This window comes from Anoplopoma fimbria, chromosome 19 (genome assembly GCF_027596085.1).
Source record: "Anoplopoma fimbria isolate UVic2021 breed Golden Eagle Sablefish chromosome 19, Afim_UVic_2022, whole genome shotgun sequence".
Taxonomy (NCBI): Eukaryota; Metazoa; Chordata; class Actinopteri; order Perciformes; family Anoplopomatidae; genus Anoplopoma; species Anoplopoma fimbria.
In genome coordinates, this window is record NC_072467.1 from 13,735,482 (window position 1) to 13,760,671 (window position 25,190).

The 25,190-nt window shown below is 42.0% G+C and overlaps 1 protein-coding gene across 2 annotated transcripts in view; it reads right to left on the reverse strand.

Annotated features, from left to right (window-relative positions):
• The window catches only part of mical2b (microtubule associated monooxygenase, calponin and LIM domain containing 2b), a 62,614-nt gene that overhangs the window by 15,974 nt on the left and 21,450 nt on the right, over nt 1-25,190 (reverse strand). The window contains exons 3-25 of one of the 2 annotated variants that reach the window (XM_054619336.1): nt 24,554-24,761; nt 21,929-22,045; nt 21,238-21,339; nt 19,935-20,090; nt 19,758-19,858; nt 17,425-17,682; nt 17,209-17,324; nt 15,568-15,694; nt 15,086-15,176; nt 12,815-12,962; nt 11,055-11,257; nt 9,575-9,669; nt 9,152-9,220; nt 8,883-9,011; nt 7,641-7,844; nt 7,244-7,528; nt 7,032-7,157; nt 5,627-6,157; nt 4,970-5,071; nt 4,706-4,798; nt 2,771-2,957; nt 2,398-2,471; nt 1,197-1,278 (exon numbers count right to left, since the gene is read on the reverse strand). In XM_054619336.1, coding sequence (XP_054475311.1) covers nt 1,197-1,278; nt 2,398-2,471; nt 2,771-2,957; nt 4,706-4,798; nt 4,970-5,071; nt 5,627-6,157; nt 7,032-7,157; nt 7,244-7,528; nt 7,641-7,844; nt 8,883-9,011; nt 9,152-9,220; nt 9,575-9,669; nt 11,055-11,257; nt 12,815-12,962; nt 15,086-15,176; nt 15,568-15,694; nt 17,209-17,324; nt 17,425-17,682; nt 19,758-19,858; nt 19,935-20,090; nt 21,238-21,339; nt 21,929-22,045; nt 24,554-24,761 — 3,604 coding nt within the window. The remainder of the gene's footprint in view (nt 1-1,196; nt 1,279-2,397; nt 2,472-2,770; nt 2,958-4,705; nt 4,799-4,969; nt 5,072-5,626; nt 6,158-7,031; nt 7,158-7,243; nt 7,529-7,640; nt 7,845-8,882; nt 9,012-9,151; nt 9,221-9,574; nt 9,670-11,054; nt 11,258-12,814; nt 12,963-15,085; nt 15,177-15,567; nt 15,695-17,208; nt 17,325-17,424; nt 17,683-19,757; nt 19,859-19,934; nt 20,091-21,237; nt 21,340-21,928; nt 22,046-24,553; nt 24,762-25,190) is intronic. The other variant, XM_054619335.1, reaches the window with a different exon arrangement.

The window sequence follows — 25,190 nt, forward strand, 5'->3', positions numbered from 1 at the left end:
TAAATTGCCAGATGCTTTTTCACTGTAAAAAATAAATAAATAAAACATAAACAATGAGCCCCTAAATATATATAAAGTGAAATCAGTCAATTGCCTTCAACAAAAAAAGAAATGTTTGTAATACTGTTTTGGAATTTCCATTGCACATCCCTGTGGTGCAGAGTTAAGATGCAGCAAGCAGAGTCAACGACAACCATGTGGATCAGTCCGACATAATTATAGCTCACTGAAACCAAACCACACAGTCCAGATGGCTTTGGAGGTTAGAGTCAGAGGGCTTGTTCCAGGTTACTCCACTACAATTAAATATACTCAGTTACTTCAAAGCTCAGTCTGAAGTGCAGAATGGGCAGGGTTTAACATTTTGTGAAAATCCAATTGGTCGCCCCAACGACTGGAGGAGACCTAATGTGTCTGATACGTATCATCATTAGCAGCCTGGAACAAGCCCTTGTGAGTCAGAGATGCATTCGGCAGGGGTACAGCACCAGGAGACCCTGACGGTGAACAACCACGTAGCAGGGAATCTGGGCTGATTATAAACAGCCTGCAGCGTTTTAAACATGCATCCCCCCTAAAGTCGACCCAGCATGTACGATTTAACACTTAAATACACAATATAATCAGAGTACCTATTTGACAGTCTTTTTGTTGTGCCGTCTCACTGTAACTGCAGGCAAAATTCACACCAGGCACTCAATACAAGCAGCAGAAGCTTATCAGATGAAGCACTTTCATGGCTAAGTTACTTAATATAACACTTTTGACTAAAATGACCAAGGACACTTGGAATGTAAGAAGAACAGATAGTATTTGGTTTCAAAATGTTTGCATTTATGAACCCGTTTCATTACAGTACACAAGCGGACATTCATATCCATGGGGTCCTGTCAGGTCAAACTGGCCCAGACAAGCCCCTCTCTACCAGAACTGGTGGCCGACAAGCTGCTGCTGGGCCGGCTGGGGCTCCTGGGACATCTGTCCCAGCACCTCGTGCATCATGCAGAGCAGAGGACAGCCCAGGCTCAGCAGCTCGTACAGGAACGCGTAGTCGTACGAGCGGCTCCTCACGTGGCGCCCCGCGGCTGTGAGAGAATCACCCACGCTTCCCAACAGCCGCCGAGGCAACACACACACGGCCCGGCTGGCACGCCGCGGCCAGCTCAGGCCTCGCCTAAGCAAGGAAACCAGGGTACCTGGAGGTTGGAGCTGGATGCCGCCCGTCGCCGAGTAGACCCCGCTGTCAATTGACGAATGTGCGACGTGCCGTTGGTCGTCCTGCAAGGATCCAGATACACAGGAGGGAAAAATGATGAACCAGCCTTCTACACATCTAAGGTTAAAAGTATAACTGTTTCCACAGTTTGGGGCGATGTCTGCAATAACAACCCCTGTGAGGTGATTTCTGTTGGTGATCTTTTTTTCTCCAAACAAATTGGAAAAAAAGGAATACTTTACCCATCAAAAATGTAATCTCAAAGCACTATACAGTATATGCTAAAGACATTAATTGATACACAGGTTCACTATAATTTTACCCTGGCAAATCGCTTCAAAGAAAGATCTCTTATGCATGGCTTTCTAAGATCGTGTTTCTAACTGACTGCATTTTCCAACATTTTATATTAGTGTATTTCTTTTTACTTCTGATCCTGCATGTCATCCAATCTTCACCAAAATGACAGACATACCATATTTGAAAAACTACAAAAACGACTTGTGTATTTGTTTTTAGGATATCTCATGTAATTTTTCTATAGTTGCCAAATTTGGCAGACATGCCCAGATATCAACATTAATTTTCACCTATAGGTAAACCTACAGTAAAACAATGAATGACTGTGATTCCATTATAATTAAAGACATCATACTCGTTACAGAGGTGCCAATTGAGCATTTGCTTGACAGATTAAACCATTTACGGCTGGCGCCTTTACTTTGCTACTCATAAGCCCTTGAGCAAAGCACGGATCAAAACAAACCTTTAAGTATAGGCCACGCCCATTTCCAACTGACTAGGCACTATGGTGTCCTAACACATTCACACAGGTTACCAATAGCACCACTATGACTACTTGCATAGCATTATTTATGTTTCTTATAAACCATGGGGCACACAAGAAATATAATTGCTCTGGATTCTGTGTCAAGGATAATAGCATCCATCTGTTCAGGTCACTCCCATCTCCCAAATATCACACCTTTAGCAATTACTTAGCAACAAATCTGAAGCTGAGAAGCAGCGCGCCAGCTAATTACGTAGAGGTTAAATGGCAGCGAGCGAACAAAGGAGTGACGGCAAGTTCTTCGGATGCAAACACATTAAAACAAATATTTTGTTGAGGTTTGGTTTTGTTTTCTTTCTTGCTTGTATTTAATCACAGCAGTGTTCCTTACCATTCTCCTTCTGAACCTCTCCATGTGAGTGCTGGTTTGACGCTGAGCATAATGCATCTTGCAGTAGAACTTTGCTGTAGAGGGAGCACACGTAAATCACATATCCACACAGATAATCAAAAATCTCCTAAAAATTACACAAAAGAACGTTTCCAGCTTTGGAGGAGTTTGTTGAAACCTCTGAACTAAACTTCTTAAAGTAAGAGGTCATCCAACAACAGAGCTAAAACAGGCCTAAGAGAGACAATAAGTCAAGTCTCTAGTGTTTCATTGGATGGAGGGATTAAACTATATCTACAGAACTAAAATCCCACCTCTATGTTTTAAAGACACTTAGGTGAGAGCATCCATAGTTACACTGAGCCCAACTCACCCTCCTGCGAGTCGAAGATGTGCCCTCCCAGGCGGAGGGTGCTGTTGCAGACGTCACAGCGCAAACACTCGCGGTGGAAGAAGTAGCCCTCGGCGCTCAGTCTCTCCATCACGTACACCCGCTTGGTGCAGAAGTGGCAGATGTCGCTGCCGCCGAGCACGGGAGGAAAGTCCTTACGTGCCACACACTGAGAGGAGGAAGAAGACCAAGACAAGGTTAGAGAGATCTTTATTGCTGCCGGTTCTTGATTTTTTTGGGGAAAGATGGCTGCAAAAAGTACGCGAAACACATTAGTCACATGGTCCAGCAGTGATTTGGTAAACTGTAAAAAGCCGTTGCACCTATTGTAGAAAATGTTGGACCTGTTTGCCATAAAAATCTGTGAGGAAAGGAACAAGAAATTCTGTCAATTCACTCTTTATCTATGACTTAGATAAAAGGTGGTCTTGCCAAGTTGAATTATGTCAATAACTACAGGCTAGCAGCTGTGTTATACAGCAATATGTAAAAGAATTTGAGACTTCAAGGGCTAATTTTACTGCACATAAAACCGTTACCGTCCCAGTTATACATGATAATCCACTGACCTTGCAGTGGGGACGTTTTTATTGTACCAGGATACTAAAGCAATACATTATCTGTGTCAGTCCAGGCTTTACTAGAGGCCAAGGTTAGTCTCAAGTCTAAAAGCAATAGTTTGATATTTTGCAAAACACGCTTATTGTCTTTCTTCCCAAGAAAGATTGATACAAGTCTTGTATATTTGAAGCTTCATTTTTGTTTTGTTGTCACCATCGGGGACTGCAGGAAGTACACAATCCACAATGTATATCCACAACATTTGTTTATTTCAAAAAGAGTTAAACTAGCTTTTTCAGAGTTAAGCCAGCCGTTTGCCATTTCTAGGAAAGTTGCTCAGTGCCTAAAAAGTTTGACTTTTGGTCAGAAAGTCAAACTTCTACAGTTCATTAAGGACTTAATACTGGGAAGTTTTACCTTAAAACAATTAGCGGCTGACTTACAGACGTCTTTTCCCACAGTGTTAGTCAATGGGAGAAAGTCTTGGCCCAATGGGATCACTTGAAGGACCTAAAAGTTGTAATTCCACGGTTTGGCCACTACGGAAATTGTCTTCAAAGCCTGGCCTTCTTTCAGGGGGCTTGGCTTGCTGATGATTCAAGTCTATATGCTAAGCTAAGCTAGGCATTTGCTGGCCAAAGCTTCATATTTACCAAACCCGCGAGTGGCATCGTTCTTTTCATCTAACTCTCGGCAAGAAAGTAAATAAACGCATTTCCCCAAAACGTTAAACTGTTCTTTTAAAGACACAAGTCAACATCTCCAACTTATAAACACAAATATCAGGTTACCAGCATCCGAAGGTCGCATAGACTTGAGTTAAAATCATGTGACTAGAATCCACACCGCTATCAGTAATGTCATGTTAGCATCAAGCTGTTCATCACCATCTAACCCCTTCTAGCTGAACTGTAGCTAACAAGCTCTTTAGGCAAAGCAGTGATTAATGAAGACTTAAAGTAAGCTAGAACTGCATGCAGAAGCAAATAACATTGCAGTATGCAAACACAGCAGGTCCAGTAAAGCATTCTCATTTCTGCAGACACAGTCGCTGTTTTGGCAAAGCAGAACCCATTTACCCTTTCAGCCATAGGAGCCCTCTGAGGACAGGGAACTATAGCCTGAAGAGACAGATATCTCCTGTCTTTTTCTTTTTTCATTAACTTTTCAAAGCTAAAAGTTACACGACAGAAAAAAACCTTCAAAATTAACAAAATGCATTCGAATCCGAGTTCGTAATCTTCCAAGTGATGACGCTGCTGTTTTAACATCTAAACTGTACTACACTTCCATTTTCAAAAAACAACATAGAACTTTGCGTTAGTTTTGTCTCTGCAACATCCACATGCATCTTACCGGTGTGGCATTGGGCCTGTGGTCCGTCTCATACAGGACGGCCAATTTCTGAGCTTTAGCATCTATGATGGATGATACCTTTCCGACTGTACGCTAACGTTTACAACGGGGAAACACAGGAGCAGAGGGTCGGAGGGGAGAGGGAAAAAGAAGGAATTGGAAACCACAGACAGAAGTTAGAAAGAAGACGGATGAAAATGCAGAACAAGCATGATCTACTTTGAATTCATGGAATTTCATTTAGACTTAGGTATCAACTAGTACCTCTTTAATGTAACTAGCAGCTCCAGTCGGACAACTCTCAGAGCGAACAACTGACTTTTGAGTGATTCTTCTAGGGTTCTCAAGAGTGCAGCTCCCATTGCACTAAATGAACACCAGAATAAAGATCAGTTCACATCTATTGTATGAAAACAGAATGCCAAGAATGTCTAACAACACTTTCTTTACTCCTTTACATATACAGTTTTTAATCTAACAGTTTCCTGTGTGACACTAGAAGTCATTTGTCACTTAACGTCTGTACTTAAGTATCGCCACATGCGTTGTTATTTTAACCCAAATGTTGACTCATTTTTCATGTAACTTTCGTAAGCAATGCCACTTTTATATTTATTGTAACCCAAACGTTAAATAGTTTCAACCCAAAAGTTGACTTTTATGTCACGTAATTTCAGTACTCAAGTAACAACATTCGTAAAAGTTTTGCGTTATTTGTTACGCAACTTCCGTACTTAAGGAAGACAACTTTTGCAGTTATTTGTGACTTCCCTACTTAGGTAAAGCCACATGCGTAGGTATTTCAAGCCAAACGTTCACTAGTTTAACTTCTATACTTCAGTAACGCCACTTGTATGTAACACTTTCCCTGGACATCTGCAGGTTATTAGTACTGGACGATACGAATAAGTAAACTGTTACCTCCATGTGATCGTTTTTGGCTAATTTCTCAAATGTCTCCCGAGCAGTTTTGTGCACCTTCTCCTTCTCACTTTCCAGATTATTCAGAAAGCTCTTGTGAATCTTCTCACAGCTTTCCTTACGGGGTACAGAAAGTGCATGGGGAGATGACCTGCTGTGTTCATTTTCACAGCTAGTATCAGAGACATGAGAGGAGATCTCCTGGCTCTTGTCAAAGCAAGTCAAAGAAAGGGCAGCGGATGTTCTGTTGTTGCTTGTGGAGGAATCACCAACAGATTGGGTGTAAGACAAGGGAGTAGAGGAGTCTTTCTGTATCTTGTCCTTGTGTCCAGCAGTGTACAGGGGGACAGAGGAGAAACAGGCCTGGGCAGTGGGGTCAGGGACAGGGTGGACTACAGGGTGGACTACAGGGTGGACTACAGGGTGGACTACAGGGTGGACTACAGGGTGGACGATGGAGCTCTTAGATACGGAGGCAGAAGGAGCAGGAGTTGGGGAGAAGGAAAGATGTGTAGAGGTAGAATGTCCCACCTACAGAGGAAGAGTCAAACAGAAATTTGAGACTGAGTAGAACAGAAGGATGAAACTAAAGAGAAAATAGCTGTATCACATCAAATTAAAAGCTGAAGTGAATTTCAAAGTCAGTGACATTGAAATCAATTTGCTTTTGTTTCAAAAAAAAGCTTAGTTGGAAAAAATAAAGTGATAACATGTATTTCTGTGCACCATTCCAGAGAAAAGCTATATTTGGGTTAATTGCTCTTGTTGCCAGACTCAAATATGATGAAACCACACACACAAACACAGTCCTGATGCCATACATACATTTTTAGGGCTCAGAAAATTAAATTACCAGGGCCCTACAGTGCCAGTATTTTAATTGCATTTGCTTATAGAAATAGAAAAGGTCAGAACCACAAAAATCATTTTGAGCAAAGCGTTTTCTTTTTTTCTAGGATGGCGAAGGAATGGCCAGCCTCTGATTGGCTTACACTGAAACTCTTACCCCAAACAATTTCACTCTTCATAGCTAAACCTAACCAACCCCCAAAGGCGAAGACCACTAGCCAATCAGAGACACAGTAGGTTGGGTCATGATTGGCCTCCTTGGGGAAAAAAAAAGTCCCTTAACGTAATCTTTTTCCTCTCCATTGCTAATTGTTAAAAAGAACAAGCCCTCAAATTCAACAAGCTGAAATGCACCAATCACAGTAGAGTTTTTTATGATGATGCAGCCACGTCATCAATCTGAAAGTCTTAGTATTAATTGCAAATGGAACACTGACTGTGCATGGAACCATCATGCATTGTGCAACATGTTGAAGATGCAGCCCATTAAAAACATGCAGCAGTCTCAACTGTGACGTTAGTTCGGCACCACAAAGAGGTCGGCGCAATACACGACCTGTGGTTCAGAGAGAGGAGCAGGAGGAGGTCTGCTGGACCCAGCAAACATGGAGGACAGGAGGACCGCTCTCTCCTTTATACTCCTGGCAGAGTATGCTCTAGTAGAGACTCTCTGGACTTTGCTCTGCACAGACAGCGGGTGGCGGTAAAATCAGACAGGATAAAAAGATGAGGGTTTTTTTTAAGTTTATGAAGAATAATATGCAGAACTAGCTTGAAAGTCACCTGCTGCGCTGAGCTCTCAGAGGAATGGTCACCATTTGAAGTAGAGAAACGACTGCTCAAATGCACCTCTCCCAAGTCGGGAGAGGTGCGTTCTGGGTAGTAATGTTCAGTGACGTAAGGGCTAGGCGTACGGGGGGGACTAAACGGACTCTTAGGCCGTGAGGGGGAAGGAGAGCGACTCTGAGGGTGAGAGGATTGGGGGGAGCAGAGGAAAGCGGTTTGCTGAGCCACGGAAGTGGGATTCTCCAGCAGGCGGAGGTAGACGGAGGGCTGGAAACAGGAAGTAGAGATGAAGAAGCATGGGATTATAGTTTAAATACAAATGTTACACACTGATATGGTGCTCATGGCTCCTTTAAAAATTGGGAAGGGGGAGGCATACCTGCCACTTGGGGCGAGGGGGAGGCAGAGGAGGAGGAGGGGGGTCGTTCTTGGGCTTTGCGAAACGTGGGTTTTCACTCTCCTCCTGCTCCTCGTCCTCCTTCTCCTTCTCCTCTTCCTCGTCCTCCTCCTCTGAGCGAGGATGGGGCGTGGTAGGAGGAAACGGAGGAGGAGAGGAGGAGGGATCGGATGGGTCCTCATCAGACTGATGCAAGGTGGAGAGGAAAGGAAGGAAGGAAAGGAAAGGGAATGCAAGGAAAGGAAAAAAGGGTATTGAACAAAGTCTGCAGAAGAATAGCAGCCGATAGAGTGGCAACGATTAGGATGTAAATGCGACGTCATGGTGACGGTAGCGAAATAACCTTAACATACTGAGACCACAGGAAAAGAGGAATCTTTTTTTGTGCCAAATATGCTAGGTTCACAGAGTGAAATAAACTTTTCAGGTACGTAGAGCTGAATTAAAGAAGATGGGTGTTGTCTGAGCAAAGGCGCCGGAAGTAAGGGGGGTAGCCGGTCATTATTAATATTATTATTATTATTATTTGTTGGATTCCCAAATATTTATTCATGAGAAAGCGATACCGACACACACCTGCAAGATGTGTGCTTTAAGTACAGCTTTATTATTACATCTAATCCATCTTAGTACTTGTGTATGGAAGCAAATACTTGGCCGTAATATTTTTTAACTTGTTAGAAACTTCATATTTTATTGTGCTATTTAACCACCACTGAATAAAAGCTGAAATTGAAATGCCACTGAATTAAAAGCATATTTTACCATCTCTCTAAATTTATAGTGGTCTGAAAACTATTTTTTAGAAGAAACAACTTCACATATGATCTCTGTCATATCTATTAAGGTCTTTAGGTCACATAGTGCAAGCTTTTAATAAGTTGATCATTAACCATAGTTATAAATCGTCTGTGCAGCACATAGGTTTCCTGCTCTGTATTGAAACTATGTTAAATTGCATCATCCCTATCGAATACAAATCAAAAGATTAATCTTCTTAAAATACAAGTGGAAGAAATAATCTTCTCCTTGAACTCAAACCTCGTACATTTAGACAGGTAAATAAAGAGGATATAAATGTCAACCTTAAATATTTAGTCTCATTTAGGCCTTTCTTTACAAACAAAAAAGTCATGTGTCCATGTGAACAACACGAGTGTAATAAAAAATAAAAAAAACAAACGTATACAAAAACAGTCTCTTCTGGCCTGGTCCGTCTCTCACCTTGCTATGCGTCTTCGCAGTCGAAGAGTTCTCCTCAAACTTGGCCAGCAGCTGTGTTGCCATGGAGCGCACCTTGTTCTCCCGCAGCTCCCCGTCCTCGCCAGCGGGAGGCGCACTGTGACAAGACAACTGGTGGCGTGCCGGGGACAGCGGAGAGGATTAGAGAGGGAGGAGGAGAGTGGGATCAATGGGAGCCACATGCTGCGTCACACGGAGCAAAGTGGGACTTGTGAACAACGGTGACATGTCTGACGTCCTGCTGAACTTACCTCTGTGAGGTAGTGGTTGCCCTTTCGCCGCCTCTTGTTGACAGAATCGTCCTCCTGCTTGTGGTCATCCTGTGAGAGCAGACGCCACAATAAAGGTTCATTCACAGAGACTCACAGTTTCCATCTGGATCAGCCTGAAACTATACTATATATACATATACTGTTCATGTAAGCAGACATCAAGAATCCCTCTAATTAGCGCTCCCGATTAGATAACAAGTTTATTACAAACCATGCTTTGATTTCTAGGTTAGCTTTGGCTTATCTAATCAACACTTCAATGACTTTGAACAGCGTACTGGTGATGACTGGAAAAAAGGTCTCGAGGAGGGCAGGAAAAGATCGACTCCTTAATGCTGACCGAAAGCATCAAATAAACGAGACAGAGAAAGAGGATTGAAATGTGACGGTATTTATGTTTACCCTGGGTGTCCTCTTCTTGGGCTGAGTATGGTTCAGCAGTTTGTGGTTGGTCTTAGCTGGATATCCTTCACTGTTCTCATCTGGTTCTCTCAAACCTGGAAAACAAATATCACATCAACATTATAAATTGACCATAACCCACTGGCGCATCTTTGCATAACAACTTACATTAGCAAAGGCCATTAAGGCACAATGGCACACACTGAATACAACCAAACCATGTCTGCAAGAAAATTCCCTCCAAATGGACTGTGAAACTAGTCCACGGAAGGCCTCTCAAAGTGTGCGTGTTTCTTTGTGGTGACAGCAGTGTGGGCTACACAGACATTAACATGAAAGCGTGGCTAAGGCTGGAGCTCACATTGCTGGTCACGGCGAGGAACTGGGATATGGTTTCTGCAGACATAGCACGCATACCAGTCATGTCTCTAGCAGGGACTGACCTGACCACGGTTGTGTAACGTGCAACTGTAGCTCGTGATTGGATGAAGAAGTCCCAGAGATTGTGACTGTGTCTATACTTTAACAGAACGCACTGTACACTGACTGTTTTATTGCAAAAAATTGCCTTTTCTGTTATAGTTTAAAGAAATGGAGATCCGGTTTTGAAAGCTTGTTTTGGTTGGGTATAGTATTACACATTGTCTTTGTGGTTAGGGTGAAAGTGAGACCAACCATGCATTATATAGTTGGCCCAGAAGCTTCTGTATGGCTGGATCCACTTCTAATGTTACTTTGTTAACTAGTCATTTCCTTTTGTCAAACCGGGGTTGGGAAGTCAGAGAGGGATTCTATGGTCATTTTGAAAGCTATTTATAGTGGTGTCGTGTTACACTTTTTTTATTTTTTCAATTATTGACACCTGGTAAGTGGTCCTAAGATTCAATATATGTCGCTTTAGGTTCCCATCTAGCAACACTTTTGGACGCGTCAGGGATGGCATGTCGGTTTCTGCTCATTGCATGCAGTGTCTTAGCAGAATCTTTCTATAGTCCTAAGCATTCACTACATTTTACAACTGAAAAATAATAACCTCTACTGGAATGGTCAATCACTTCACAATGATTATCACGTCTCCCTATTATCATTCACCACCGCTTCTACAAGTATGCATCAACCCCCCCCCCCCCCCCCATCACTAATTTCCATTTAGCTTTAGACTTTACAATATATTTTACACTACTGTTTAACCCTCATTTAATCCCTTGTGTTTCACATGATAACACTCACTCATTCAGGGAATATACTTAAAGGGAAAGTTCACCCCAAAATCATGATTGATATTATGGCTAATACCTCCAAATATCAGTAAATCACACGTCAACAATCTAGATTGACAAATAGCAGTCCAGGTAATAGGACAAATACGTTTTTTTGTATTTGGAGTGAACTGGCCCTTTAAGAGCTTGGCAGCAGCCAACTAAATAGGTTGATAGACTGTGTTTTGATTGTCTGTGACAGAAGCAGGAAGGAGCCTGACCATTGTTGTTGTTTCCTGGGGAGTTCCTAAACACCTCGTAGAATTTGGAGAGGTAGAGAACCATCAGCAGCTTGTCTGGCTCGGCCGCCGCAGCCATCTCCTTCCCCGTCGTCACCGGCTGGATGCCAAACTCCCGCTCGGCCACGTCAAACGCCAACTGGTTGTTCCCCGCCACGTCCTCCTCGTTCAGAGAGTCGTAGTCGCTGAGGATGAACGAGAGCGTGGGGAGGTTAGTGTGTGAGTTTATATTGTTTCTTGTAAACATCCTCCGTGTTCCCAGCACAGATAGAAAGGGGACGTTGTGGTATCTGATATTAATCTATCTTGTTATTTATATCAGTTAATTTAGTACATGATGGAGAAGAGTCGAAGATAAAACAATGAAATGTAGAATTTAAGAGTTATTTCCTGCCTAGCTAGTCTGAATACATCTACTTCCTCGCGTGATGATAACACACATCAGGCCTTAATGGTCATAATGTACTGAAAAAGACAATGTTAAACTTTAGTGTTTTCAGGGCTTTTGCGTCGTGCGTAAAGGCTCTATGAGACTTGGGACTGGAGTGCAAATCCTTGAGACTTACTTGTGACTTGCAAAACTATGACCTCTGACATTTACCATGGCAACCATTAGCACGTCTTTACTTTTGTACTAGTCTAGCAGTAAATCTAAAGGGATCAGAAAACAATTAGGATTCATCCTCTGGGTACCAAGACTCTTTTTAAGTGTCGGACTACCAAAGCAGAATTAGCAAAAACTGGAAATTTACATGACCTGTCCTAACGTGACAAAAACTGTTCTGAAAAAAAAAAAAAAGAAAATACTTTGAGGAATCTCCGAATTGACCAAGCATGCCTAGAGCCTGCTTTGTTTGAAAGGTAAACATTGGGAACATGGGGGAAAAAACAAAACACCAACCATGCAAATATCATCTCTCTACGAGAACAGATCATACAGTGCATGGGGAATCGCAGCTGCCTGCTATGACGAGGATTAAGATGACGGGTTAGCATCATCCCTCCAAAAAAGAAGTGATGTCACTCCAACCGATCACTCTGACATTTTTATTTGCTTTCTCAGACGTGTGCCATCGGACTGGATAAAGTAGGTCAAGGTTATTTAAGTCAAAAGAGTCTAAAAAGTGGAGCTTCAAACAAAGGATATCAAATACACTATTGTCTTTTATTTGTCAAATGACATGTGACCGAGGTCAAAGTAAAAACAGAAATAGATGTTATAATTTGCAGACTACTGTTATTGCCTTTTAGCAGTCTGCCGCATATAGAAGGGATCAGCATATCTAAGCTGCTCAGAACACAGGATAGGTTTGCTTTTAAAGTTCCTGGTACCGACTTTGAACTGGGCAATAATGTTTTTTTCAATTAGCTACCAGCTAATTTTTTTGTGGCAAGATTTTTAATGACACATATAGAATACTATGTTTTTGATGAACTATCACAATAGTTTTGGTTGCATTTTCTGACGGAACCGTTGTTGTGTGACAAACATGATGTGTTCAGGGGCCGTCAGAGAGATGAAAATCTTACGATAATGATGGTCTTTTGGCTACCATAAACTGTGTCGTTTTACAATGTCTGCACACAAGTAAGGATTAATTTTGTCCCGCTCATTCACGCCATCGAGCTGCTCCGTTCAAACAGGGCCAGTCTGAACGGGTGACTTTCACGAGCCAACAGAAAAACCGCCAAGACCTGAATAACCATCAACATCTCAACGTGGTTCGTGTGTGTGTTCTTACATGAGTTCAGGCCTCTGCCGGTGTACTAGAGCGCAGAGGGCCAGGCCGTTCCTCCAGGAGGACGTGAGGTTGGAGACGTCCACCCCTCTGTAGCCCTCAGTCTGCTTCTGACACCAGGTCAGCAGCCGTCCTGGACGCACATCCGACTCTGTGTGAGGAATCGACACATAAAGCTCCTGTCAACCTCAATGCAAGGTGAATTTGCTTGTTGACACACGGCACTGACTCCGTGACACAATAAAACTCTTTATTTCACTTGTGTGGGCCTTGTGAATTGAAAGACTTGAATTGCCTCCCAGGCCTAAAGCAGAGTAACCGTGGCAATTAATTCAAGTCAGGGCACAAACTGGAATACTTATCAAAACATCTGCAGCACTCGCTTTGATGTGCTTTAAAAAACGTAGAACTTTCACTTCATCATAACTTTATCAGAGTGATCATTGAGTGAACTGTCACTTTAAGCTCAATGCAGAGGCTGATGTTTGCGGTGCTGTTTCGTGTGATATTGAGGGCATTTTTTAGCAGTAACAGGCAACTGTAAAATAGCTGTAGGCAGCGGAAAACTTATTAAAGAAAATAACTTTACCAAAAATCTATCTCATAAATCCATCATCATTGTCGTGAACATTTTATAGTGAAAGTTTTCGAGATCGTTTTATCGCCCAGATCGAAGCAATATCAGCTGAGGAGCCAGGTATTTCTCTCAGGAGGGGAGACCAAAACAGAGCTAAAAGGAGAGTGAATATTCGCCTTTCATTCATACACAACTCAAAATAAATGCTAATATTGTTTTGTGTAAATAAGCTACTGTTTTCCAACACCTTCGCCATGACGTCATAACACAAGGTGAGTGATTATATGTCACGCTTGTGTTTATAGCTTGGTTTGCTGCCGTCGAGTGGCCTTAATCTCTTAATACCGCTTTAACCTGTAACTACACAATGACTAGTTCCCCTCAGGAGAAACATCCCAGTCTAACCCTGCTGGTGCAGAGTAGAGCAGGTCAGCACATGTCTGTGAGAGGCATCACGTTTGACCCTCATGTGGGTTGTAATGTTATCCAGCTGCATTGTCTGTGATAAGGTGTGTCAGCCTGTGACTTAGATAAGACTAAAGTCTGGGTGGGCCTTCCCCATGATGTCAACCTATTTTGTTTTCTCCAGTAAACCTCACAAAGACAGCACAGCCTCTGTTAAAGCTAACAAAGCTGTCGTGCTATATTGACCGACTGTTACAATTTTTATAAACAGTAGCTGAGTGTCTTAATGGGAGTCAGTGGCGGCTCGTGGGATGATCAGATTACCATGACATCACGACAGGGATCTTTGAAAGTAGAATACAATCCCACCTGAGTGGTTAAGTCTAAAGATATTTGATGCATCTACAGTCTGTTATCATAGCAGCGTGAACACATATCACACTGTCACTACAATCACTTCATACATGATCAACACTGTCTTAAAGTCCCAGTCAAACACAATATTTGAGCGACGTACATTAAGGAGAGGGATATATATAAAATCCTTCGCATGTGATTGGACCACAAAAAAGTGGGCGGGCTTAAGACTGTGTAGCCCAACACAGAGCTAAAGAGGACTGTGGCTCCACAAACACCTCCTTTTGTTGCAAAAAATTAGAGATTGGTGGATCAATGGATGTCATGATGTTGTCAGTTGAAGTTGGTCAGTACTAGCTTACGTAAGTAGATGTGATATTGTGTTTTACAGGAAGAAAAGATTGATTTTGATATAAATGAAGAAATGATAAATAATTTTTTGCATACATTGTTAAACAGGTGCACAGAGTGACCAGAGTTTTGATCTGAAGGGGTTAAAACGTCGTCGTCCCCCATTTCATCTTGACTTAAAATCATAATCAACGCAAAAAAAACACCATTCTGATTCTTGATTCTGACACATTTTTTCGTTCTCAAATAAAAAACTGCAGCGTTCAAACACAATTCATCAAGGAACTGAATGCATCCGAGGTGAAAAGAAGATCAAACCTGAACGCAAGGTTTCACATACTGGCCTTTGAGTTGCATTTTGGTCTAATTCCATTTCCAGTCGGCCTGTAAAACTAGTCACTGATGAACTGCCTGATGGCTCATTTTCTAAATAGCATAGAGACTCAGACAGCAGATGAGATGGAGAACTGGATCATTGCTTCTTGTTCCGCGTGTCATCGCCTCACATTGTCATTGCCTCATCCGTCATTATTTTCAAATACCTCAATGACACAGAATGTATCGGTCGGACTGAATCATCTCACCTCTTCTAGACAAGTTCACTGATCTCCGTGTGGGTCCTCCTCTCCCCAGGTGACACGACTCCTGCTGGCCATCAATGAACAGGTGACGCACCTGAAGGAAGACACAAAAAAATTAAAAGGAAAAGGAGAGAAACAAAGGTGAACATTCGAAAGGAAACATTAAATTCATACAACTTTTAACACAATGAAAGGGACACTAAAGTCATCGCAAAAGTTGACACAAATCTCTTGGGAGCCCCTTGAAGGAGAACTGAAGCTGGACAAATAATGTTTATAAACTTAATTAATTAGCTGTTGGTTAGCTTAGCTTATAAAGGAATTATTGCTAACAACTTTCACTCTTCTTCAAAACACATTATTCCAGCCTTCAACACGCACTATGATGGTAAACATCGTTCTTAATCACTCAAATAAGATCAAATCATTATAATCCAGTATCACTGACACTGAGCACTACAATGTCTCAAGAGTGTTGGACTGACCTGGTGTGGGCGAACACAGCTGGAGTTGAGGTTGGGGTAGCGGGTGGCGGGGTCGATGGCGTACTGTTCAAAGTTCTTACTGATGTTCTCTGTGGTGGTCTGAGGCAGCAGCCGGTAGATACTCTCCCTGAGGAAAAGATAGGGCAGATATGACTACAGCGGCTTCAAACATCTGAGAACCGCACTGAAGACTGGTATTTTTGACTGCTGCTCCTTTACATTGTTTCAGCTGGTGATGATAAGGCTATCTTATTCATGCAACATGAAATACCCAAAGAAAAATCATCGTCTCCATCAAATGTAGTATGGTTCATTAGAAGCAAGATCAGAAACAGGGCAATAACCCGTAAGCAAAGTAAAATCTAACTACCAAGCAAGGAATCTCTGTGTGTATCAATATTAATAAACTTTGGATTAACGATAGAAAGATAGAGCTCTGTGCAGCAGCAGGGGGCGGAGCTTCAGGGCTTTGCGGACTGAGTCGAGCATGTTGTTTTAAAAGGCAGCGGCCCATTGACTTCAGTTCACTTTTGTTTTTGGATGCTGGATCTAGTATTGATTCAACCACACTCTTTGCTTCTCTGGAGTCAACAAGTGATGAGCGTTTCTGGAGAACGCCTTAAGCAGCACTTCTGGGAACCAAGCAATCAGTCCATTCCAAAATGGCATTGGACTAGTAAGTATAAAAGATGTAAAGCTACGAAAGCTGCCTTTAGAGGCTGGAATTTTCATTTATTTAGGATTCCTAAACCCTTACTAGTAAAGTAAAAACTTTCAGCTACTTTGTTGGAAGTTTTAGTGCTCAAGTTTTTTTTTTTATATATAAAGTCACAAGGTAATAAAGTATCCACTAAAAGACATACAGTACCAGTCAAAAGTTTGGACACACCTTCTCATTCAACTACTACTGAAGGATCTAAAATATAAAACATATTCTGGTTTGTTGAGCATTTGTTTGTTTACCACATAATTCCATATGTGTTCCTTCATAGTTTGGATGTCTTCAATATTAATCTACAATGTAGAAAAAAATAAAAATAAAAATGAAGAAAAACCATTGAATGAGAAGGTGTGTCCAAACTTTGACTGGTACTGTACATGGTCATAATTAATGTTACACCAATCTGCCCACTAGATTATGAAATAGCAGATCTTTGCCTGAGAGACAAAGCCCAAGAGTTTCCAATATAGGTAGGGGCCAACGTCTGGGGAGCATGAACTTCCACAGGAAATTTCCCAGCAAGCTAGTTTTACTCGACATTACCGTTTTTGTCAATGGAGTCTCGGGGCTTTGAGGAGAGCATATCAATTGCATGTTTTGTGTGTTTATAAATAACCATAATTGTGCATGAATCTGCGCAGCAAATTTTATGCTTCTCTACCCAATTGACAATTGATTGGATTATTGTACACAAGTAGTAATTTTGACATGAAAATGGTACTAAGAAATATGGGTCATAATGAATGGTCAGAGTGTCATCCAAAACCTCTCTCATCCTCTGGGGAACACGCATACAAAGTAATAATTGTCTTGCAGGTAGTTGCCAGTCTCTTGCTCTGGGAAGGCTGACTAACTGCCCTTAACTGTCTGAAAACAGTTAACTCCAGAAAAACGGAACTGTGGAACATGAACCCACAAACCTCTCAGCGAGTATCTCCAGAGGGCTCCTGCCCTGTGCCCAGCCCCTCACCATCCAAGCACTGTCGAAGGCTGCCAGAAAACCCCGAGCACAACCTGTACCCATGGGCCAGAAAGGCTGCAAGCAGAAAACACAATGTCAGCGTAAAGGCACAAAAGCAGATTCTCAGTCAGGATGAAGGCCAGAGAATCAAACAACTCCAACGACACCGTCGTACCTCAAGCAGACTATCTCCCACCAGCGAGACCAGCAGCTGGTGTCCGTGTTTCTCCCTGATCAAGGCAGCGTTCTCCGAGGCGTACATGCTGGTGAAGTCGAACATGGCTACGTCAGGCTGCCCGTAGTGGTTGATGGCGTAGTCCAGGGATGGCAGCTGGTAGTTGGTGCCAAAATCGGCCGCCTCGCGGGCGTACGAGAGCAAGGCTTCCTGGTTGACGTTGTCGAGACTCAGCAGTCTCTCTGTTTCTATGTAGTCCTGTGTTGAGATGCGGGAGGGAGGGTTAAAGGCTACAGGACTGCTTTCTTGCTTCCCTTAGCTTATTTTGGGGGGTTCTCTAGCCCTTAAACTGCACCTTTATCAACCTTGTTTTAAGGAACAGCATCAGGCTCTTTCCAGTTAAGCGGCAGATAGACATAGTTAGTGACTAGCTCCTGAACGCGGTGTCGTATTCAGCTAAAGATAAAACAGAAAATTAACTTTTATTGTTCTGATGTCTTTGCTCCTTTGGAGTCTATAAAAGCATTCAATGACAAATTTACACTTGGCTTTGGGAATTTGCACTCCCTCCCACGAATGATGCCATCTCCCTTTGAGTCACTCAGGAAATAACTATGTCATGTTGTTTTGACTGCCTACCAAAGACAAATGTGTCATTACTCCATGCTTTAATCAAAATGAAACTTCCTGAGAACCAGCATGGCGTGCTGAACCAAGAAACAAGGTTAATATATCTCGAGAAAGAGAATTTAAAACTGCGTGTTTCGCTGCAAGAGAAACATTGTGACAAAACCAAGTTAGTCGGTTTGATGAATCTGTGAGCTATTACCGGTGATGATGAGGCCTCTGAGGTTTTGGCCACATGCTGACGCAGATTACATCACTCTGCACTAACGGGCGATGTAAGATGAGCTAGAGACCACTGAGGGTACAGCGAGGCAGAGTCTCAACACCTGCGCTTGTGTGTGTGTGTCTGTGTGTGTCTGTGTGTGTGTTTTCAGAGGATTGTCCCGGCATGCTCTGGGTGGAAGGGTTGACTGCACCCTGATGCCATAATAATATCCTCAATTAATCTGGCCCCAAAGGACAGCGACTCTCGCTGACTCATAATGTCTTTGCCTGTGAGAGGGGTGTTTGTGGGTGTGGGTGTGTTTGTGAGGGGTGTGTGTTGGTGTGTGAGTGTGAGGGACATAGAAGAAGTGTCAGAGAGAGCAAGCTTCTAATTAGAGCCCTATTTCATTATCATCCCCTATGGAGGCCAATCACTCAGTGCAGCTTCTCGCTGCCCCGACAAACAAACACACACATTCCTGTCTACCCAAAAAACCCTTTGACTCTCTCTGCTCTTAGAGCAACATTTTGGAAACCCGTATGTGTGTGTTACTGGCCTATAATAGTCTGTTTTAGATTGTTTTGGCTGCAAATTTTTTTTATTATTATTATGTCTGACCTGGTGTGTGTTTTAACGTCCCTTTCGTCAACAAAAACTACATGAAAAATGTGAGAGTCGACCAATCACCAAACAGACATATGTGAATGTGTGTACCTAAGATGATTTACTAAAACCCCAATGCTCCTTTTGTCTCATTCTAGTCTATATACGATGTGCTAATAGTTATGAAATGACATCACTGATATCCAAAATTTTTGCATGACTATACAAGTGCTAAATATGACAAGATGCAGCAACTAACAGCTGGCGTACAACATGAAAACAGGCAAGCCAACACATCAATATTTAAGTTAGGCTACAATTAAAGTCTGTCTACAGGTTTCGGGGAGTGCTACTACATAAAAAAGTGGGCTCTGCAATGTCACATTAGTCAGCATCGGTCGGGGTTCAAGTGTACAAGTGTGGAAATTAAAACAGAAATATTCTGGAGTTCTGGAGTCAGAAAGAAGTGACCTCTGTAGCCCGCCGCTTAACTCTGCAGCAGGCCAGAAGCCACATTAGCCGATACTAGCATAACACAACTGAATCTCCTAACAAACTGTTGCTACTCAAGTTGTATTGTGGGTAATGCAGGCACCAGGTGTTGACAGGGAAGACCCCTTTTTTTTCTTTTCTTTTTAACTGTCCAGACCTGTCGGACGATGTTAATGTTACTGGAGCCTCATGCTAAAACACCCGTAACCACGCAAACTGTAAAAAAACATAGATGCTAGCTGTAGCCTCAGAAATGCTTAGAAGACACAAGAATCGAAAATACCAAAATTGGACTCAAACAAAGACTAAGATTAGGCATTAATTTAAATATTTTTGTCCAAGACTAAATCAAAATCAGGTTTCAAAATGAATTATGCTGTATTTACATATGCGTGTGTAAACTCACGTTTATGATGACCCCTTTGTCCAGCAGACTCTGCTTCTTTGCAGTCATGACAAAGTAGTGGGTGTGGTCTCTGTAGTAAACAATGTTCTCCAAGTCGATTCCTAAAAACAGGAATAGATTTTCTTTACTTAACTGTTTAATTTACAGAGAAAACCACATTTCTTTTGTCTAAATCACCTGTGTCCTCTTTGAGTTCCAGAAAGAACTTCTGGTTGAAGATGAAGGCCACGCCACTGATCTCCTCCACTTTGGCCTCCGCTGTGGTGTTCCTGTTTACAAAGTTGGCCGTGATGGCGATAGCCAACTTCCCTCGGAACTCTTTGCGACCAAAACCTGCAGGAAAGGGGAAGAAAATTATAATAATAATCAAGCCTTTATTAGTCCCACAATGGGGAAATTCGGTTCTCTGCATTTGACCCATCCCGGAGGAGCAGTGGGCTGTAATGAAGCGCCCGGGGAGCAATTTTGGGGTTAGGTGTCTCGCTCAAGGACACCTCGACATGTTGCCTGTAGAGGGGTTCGAACCACCAACCTTGTGGTTGCGGGTCAAGCGCTCTACCTCATGTGCCACAGCCGCCCAAATAAGCAATATAAGCAGCAAACCATGCAAAGGGGAAAACTAGGGTGAAAAATACCCTAACCCTGACCCTAATCTAAATATAAGTAAAACATCAAGAAAATTATTCAAAGAGTTGCTGAGCCGTAGGAGTAGGTCTACACATTAAGGAGTTCCCAGCAGTCATGGAAACACAAATGCTTCTGGAGTAGTGAATGTGACTTTATGTGTCAGCAACGCGTAAACCACACAAACGTTATTCACAAAGATCAGCACAAATCACCCATAAGATGAACGACTCCCATACAGACCAGCACACACACACTCACACTGACCCCATCAAAAGTAATAGCTTCCATTTAAAACTATGTCAACAGGAAATGCTTTTCCCACACCTCGCCTCTTTTTTCCAGCAAAAATAACAAAAAGTGGGTCAGGAACAAACCGTTTTCTTAGGACCATTTTGAACCATATCAACCAATCGTAGTTAACCCAACACAACCCTGTCTGCTACAAAATTATGTTTCCGTACACGTGCAATCTAGATTACGTTTCGAGGAAAATATTTCTGAAATTGAAACAAAACACATAACGCTACAAAACAAAGTGGTAACGTTTAGTTAAAAAAAATTGTTAGGGTTAAAGTGACGACAAAATTGACACACGACAAAACAAAAAAAACAAAACAACGAAAGTGCCTGTTTTCACACTGGGACACGAACACCGGTCTCCCGAGTGAAAGCCATGTGTCTCTGGACCCATACACCAAACGACCTCCTCTGTAATCCACTACAAAATCAGTCTCCCTTGAAACAGGAATTCACAACGTAGTTCTGTTAAATGGAACTGAAAGTTTTAGGAGACCAGGCTGCCCAATCAGCAGCACTCCTACATTTGACTTCTGGTTTTCGTTTTTATTCTCACCGTCCAGTGTGTTTTTGCGTCCGTCCGCTCCAATCACCACGTCAAAATCAAAGTTGGAGACGGGATGGTCGGCAGGCCGGACTTCAGCTCGCCACCCAGGACCTGAGGAACAAACCAATTTGATAATTTTTACACCATGACATAAATGTAATTTAAAGAGAGTAAGTGAATACCTAAGATCATTATGCAAAGGTTGTTAAAAACTACAGGGCAGTTATTATTATATCTTCAGAGGACTCTAGTGTTTCTTGTGGCCTCTGATTCACATATCATGATTTTTCCTGACCACATGAGGTTTATGTGTTTATTTCCAAACTACCACACAGAAGCTACAGTATGTTGCTTAGTCCTCTAAGTAGGGAGATGGCTGTGATTGTGTTCCCTAGTGTGTTTTAAGTGTTAAAAGAGTCGGCATAAACATTATTTAGGACACAGGGGCGAACTCAAAGTGGAACTAAAATGTAACTATCAGCGGATTCTATCAATAGATAGCGGTGCAGTTTGCTATAAATGTTGCCACTGCAAAGGAAACTTGCTGATCACTTTAACATGTGTATTTTGTGAGCAGAGAGCTTTCCATTTATAGCAGAGATATGCAGGAGAGTCCCTATGTCTGTCACTGCCACTCATGACCCTTTCAAATATAAAGAACATTGCAGACACTCACACACAGACAGAGACACAGACTTACTGTCATCAGTCTGGTCTGCCGGTGGCTCCGTCAGTTTGGCAAACTCCACGTTAACATGAATTTCCACTCCCAGAATCAGACTCACTTTCAGCAGCATCAGCTGGAGCTGCCGGATACCTGGAGTGGACACACACACAAACATACACACGCGGATGTTGTATAATCCAAAAAGCACGAGAAGCAAATGTGCGTTTTAAACCAGGGCTGACTTGAGGTGAGCTACCTGAGCATTGATTTATTTACAGCGGCGTGTTGTTATCACTGAATCTGCCAGTCCCACTTACAGACCTCTCCATAGGCCACTTGGTGCTGTTATCCAACTACTGTAATCTCATCACAAAGCTATAAATAGAGCAGGTTGTAGGTTCAAATACAGGAAATGGTTAGCTTAATGAAACCATTAATAGGTATGTAAGAAAATATTTATCATATCATATATAATATCACGATATAATTGAGTACCGCGATATTATGTTTTGATACTGTATTGGTACTACAAATTATTTTAAATTTACACTTAAAAAAGATATACAGTCTGTATATGTACATACAATTTAAATATTTATCTATATTTATTCACAGACTTTATAGAGTTTAAATATACTTTAGCTCATTGGTTGGTATTTACAAGTGCTTTCTCAGCAGAAGGTATTGGAGGAAGACATGGCTGCACTTATAGATGATAATAAGTTAGAGTTATAAGACATACACTCAGAAGAGCTAGGCTTTGAGCGGGGATATTAATACTTGACACCGTTACTAAGGTTAGAGAGGAAGAAACGCAAATGGAAACATCCCACTGGGGAGATAGAGACTGAAGAAAACAAACTGTTGCAAACTAGGCTGGTGGAAAATATCTTCTTGCATGTTACAGAGTCACACAGTCGGCAAATACCGCCCCCATCATGTGGCAACGTTAAATATAGAGAGCAGAAATGAAAGGCACTTTTGTGAAGAGAGCTTTGGTTTAGTGGCCATACAATGTCACATTCAACTGCATCGTAGTCATTTCACACACACGCACGCACACGCACGCACGCACATATATATCTGCATGGCTCCATATTTGTATTGTAATATGCATGTTGTTTTTTTCAACAGGAAGTGAATTAGTAGTACGCAGATGGACAGAAAGCAAATGATTAAGTTATAAGTTACTAACAGAAATAAAAAAGGAGTAGAAGGGCTATTCCCATTCAAATAAATGTAGTCAGAGTGGTGACCATGTTATGTATGCCCTGACATGGCGATTGTTGTAGCAGGCTCACTTTAAACTAAACAGACTTAAGGCAAGTCACCAACTCACTGAGGTGTAGTTTTGCAGTAACGACTAAATCAAACAGTGATGGTGTAACGTTACAAAGCATAGATAGATTAAATGACAAAAATGTATCAACTCAATGCTTCATCCACACACACTACTATGGCGTAGGAAAGCACATCGCTATCGCCAGATAAATTACTTTGTTAGGCTCATTATTCTGTAACCAGTGCAGCATTAAATTAGCGTGTAATTTGCAAGCTACCTAGCTAACTAGTGGACAGCTGGCTAGTAAGGTAGCTTGCTGATTCCAGTTATTCACATAGAAATAAAAAAGGAGTAAGAAGGACACTCCATTCAAATCAACGTAGTCGGAGCGGCGGCCATTTTGACCATTGGCATTGCGACCGTTGTAGTGGGAACTTCTGTTTTAACAAAAAGACTTACTGCAAGTTGTTAACTCAATGACATGAATTTTTGCTAGTTTTGCAGTAATGACTAGAACAAACAGTTAAGGTGTAACATTACACATTTTAGAGAGAGCTAGCTAATGACTATAATTTAACAACTTAATGCTTCATCCTCACACTCTTGTCACAGCGTAGACAAGCACATCGCTATCACCAGATAAGTGACTTTGTTCGTCGTTTTTTCCCTAACCACTGCAGAATTTAAGCATTGTGGAACTAGCAACCAAGCTATCTTAATAGTGGGCAGCTGGTTAGTTAGCTAGCTTGCTAAATCTATCATGCTACAATGGTTACAGAAAATGAACAGAACTCGCACTAGAGAAGGACAAGCTAACGTTACCTAGCTAACTAGCCAGCCATCCGTCTCCGGAGCTGTAAACACTTTCTTCCTAGCAAGCTGCCACAACACTTTACAACCCCACTGACATGGATGTCACCATAACAACTAAATACAATCAGTATTTTCTTTTGTTCAGTCAAATGAGCACGGAAAACAGTTGAATGTCCATTCTACTCCTAATCTATTTCTATGTTTAATCATGTGATTATGATTTCTGTAAGTCACTCTGGATAAAAGCTAAATAAATGTAATATCATATTTTATATATTTTTTTATACTTTATTTTATATTAAAATAAATTACTAACGACTATACTCCAATGACCATGTCAGTTGGTCAAGGGACTTAAAAAAAGCGTATATTTTTCTCTCAAACTATTTTACATAGGTTTAGAAAAATTTATATTTCTTCGCATAGCACCAGAAGAAAAAAAGAAAGAGGTTTCAATGTTAAGCTTCAGTCAACTTCCCCACTCTCTGTTCATGATAGACATATTAATAAAAGGACCAAAGCGAGACGAGTTGAAAAATGGCCGGAGACGGATTTACACTCACTGATGTGGTCGATGGCTCCAGCGCAGAACTTGCCATAGAACTTCTTGGCACCGAGGCCGCGGAGGTCGTGGATGGTGAAGGGCCAGAGGTGGAGCACGTTGTTCCTGGAGAAGGTGTCCCTCTTCTCGATCACCACCACCTTGCAGCCCAACAGGGCCAGCTCAATGGCCGTCCGCAGGCCACAGGGGCCGCCGCCGATGATCAGGCACTATATGAAGAGATGTGTGTTTGTGTTACGGAGTGTTTACTCGCCCTCCTTTTGGGGACAAATTGCATGTCCCCTTAACGCAAGTCATTACATTTTAGTGTGAAGACATGGTTTAAGGTTCAAATGAGGTTAGGTTTAGGTTAAGGTCAGGGTAAGGGCTAGGATTATACTATACAGCATTTCTTTCTAATGCACTTAAAACTTGACTTGTTTATTTACAAGTAAAGGAAATAAAGGACTCTGTGAACATGAGATACGAGTTTACAGATAATAACAATCCCTTCTCGGCATTGTGGAGGTTGGTTAATGGCTTTTTGCCGGTTACACCTACAATCAATGGGATCCACAGAGAATTATCACCCGACGCTGTGTGGGTGAATATTGGACATTCGTTGGTCAGGTGTCCAGCAACGCAATGGCAGATGAATG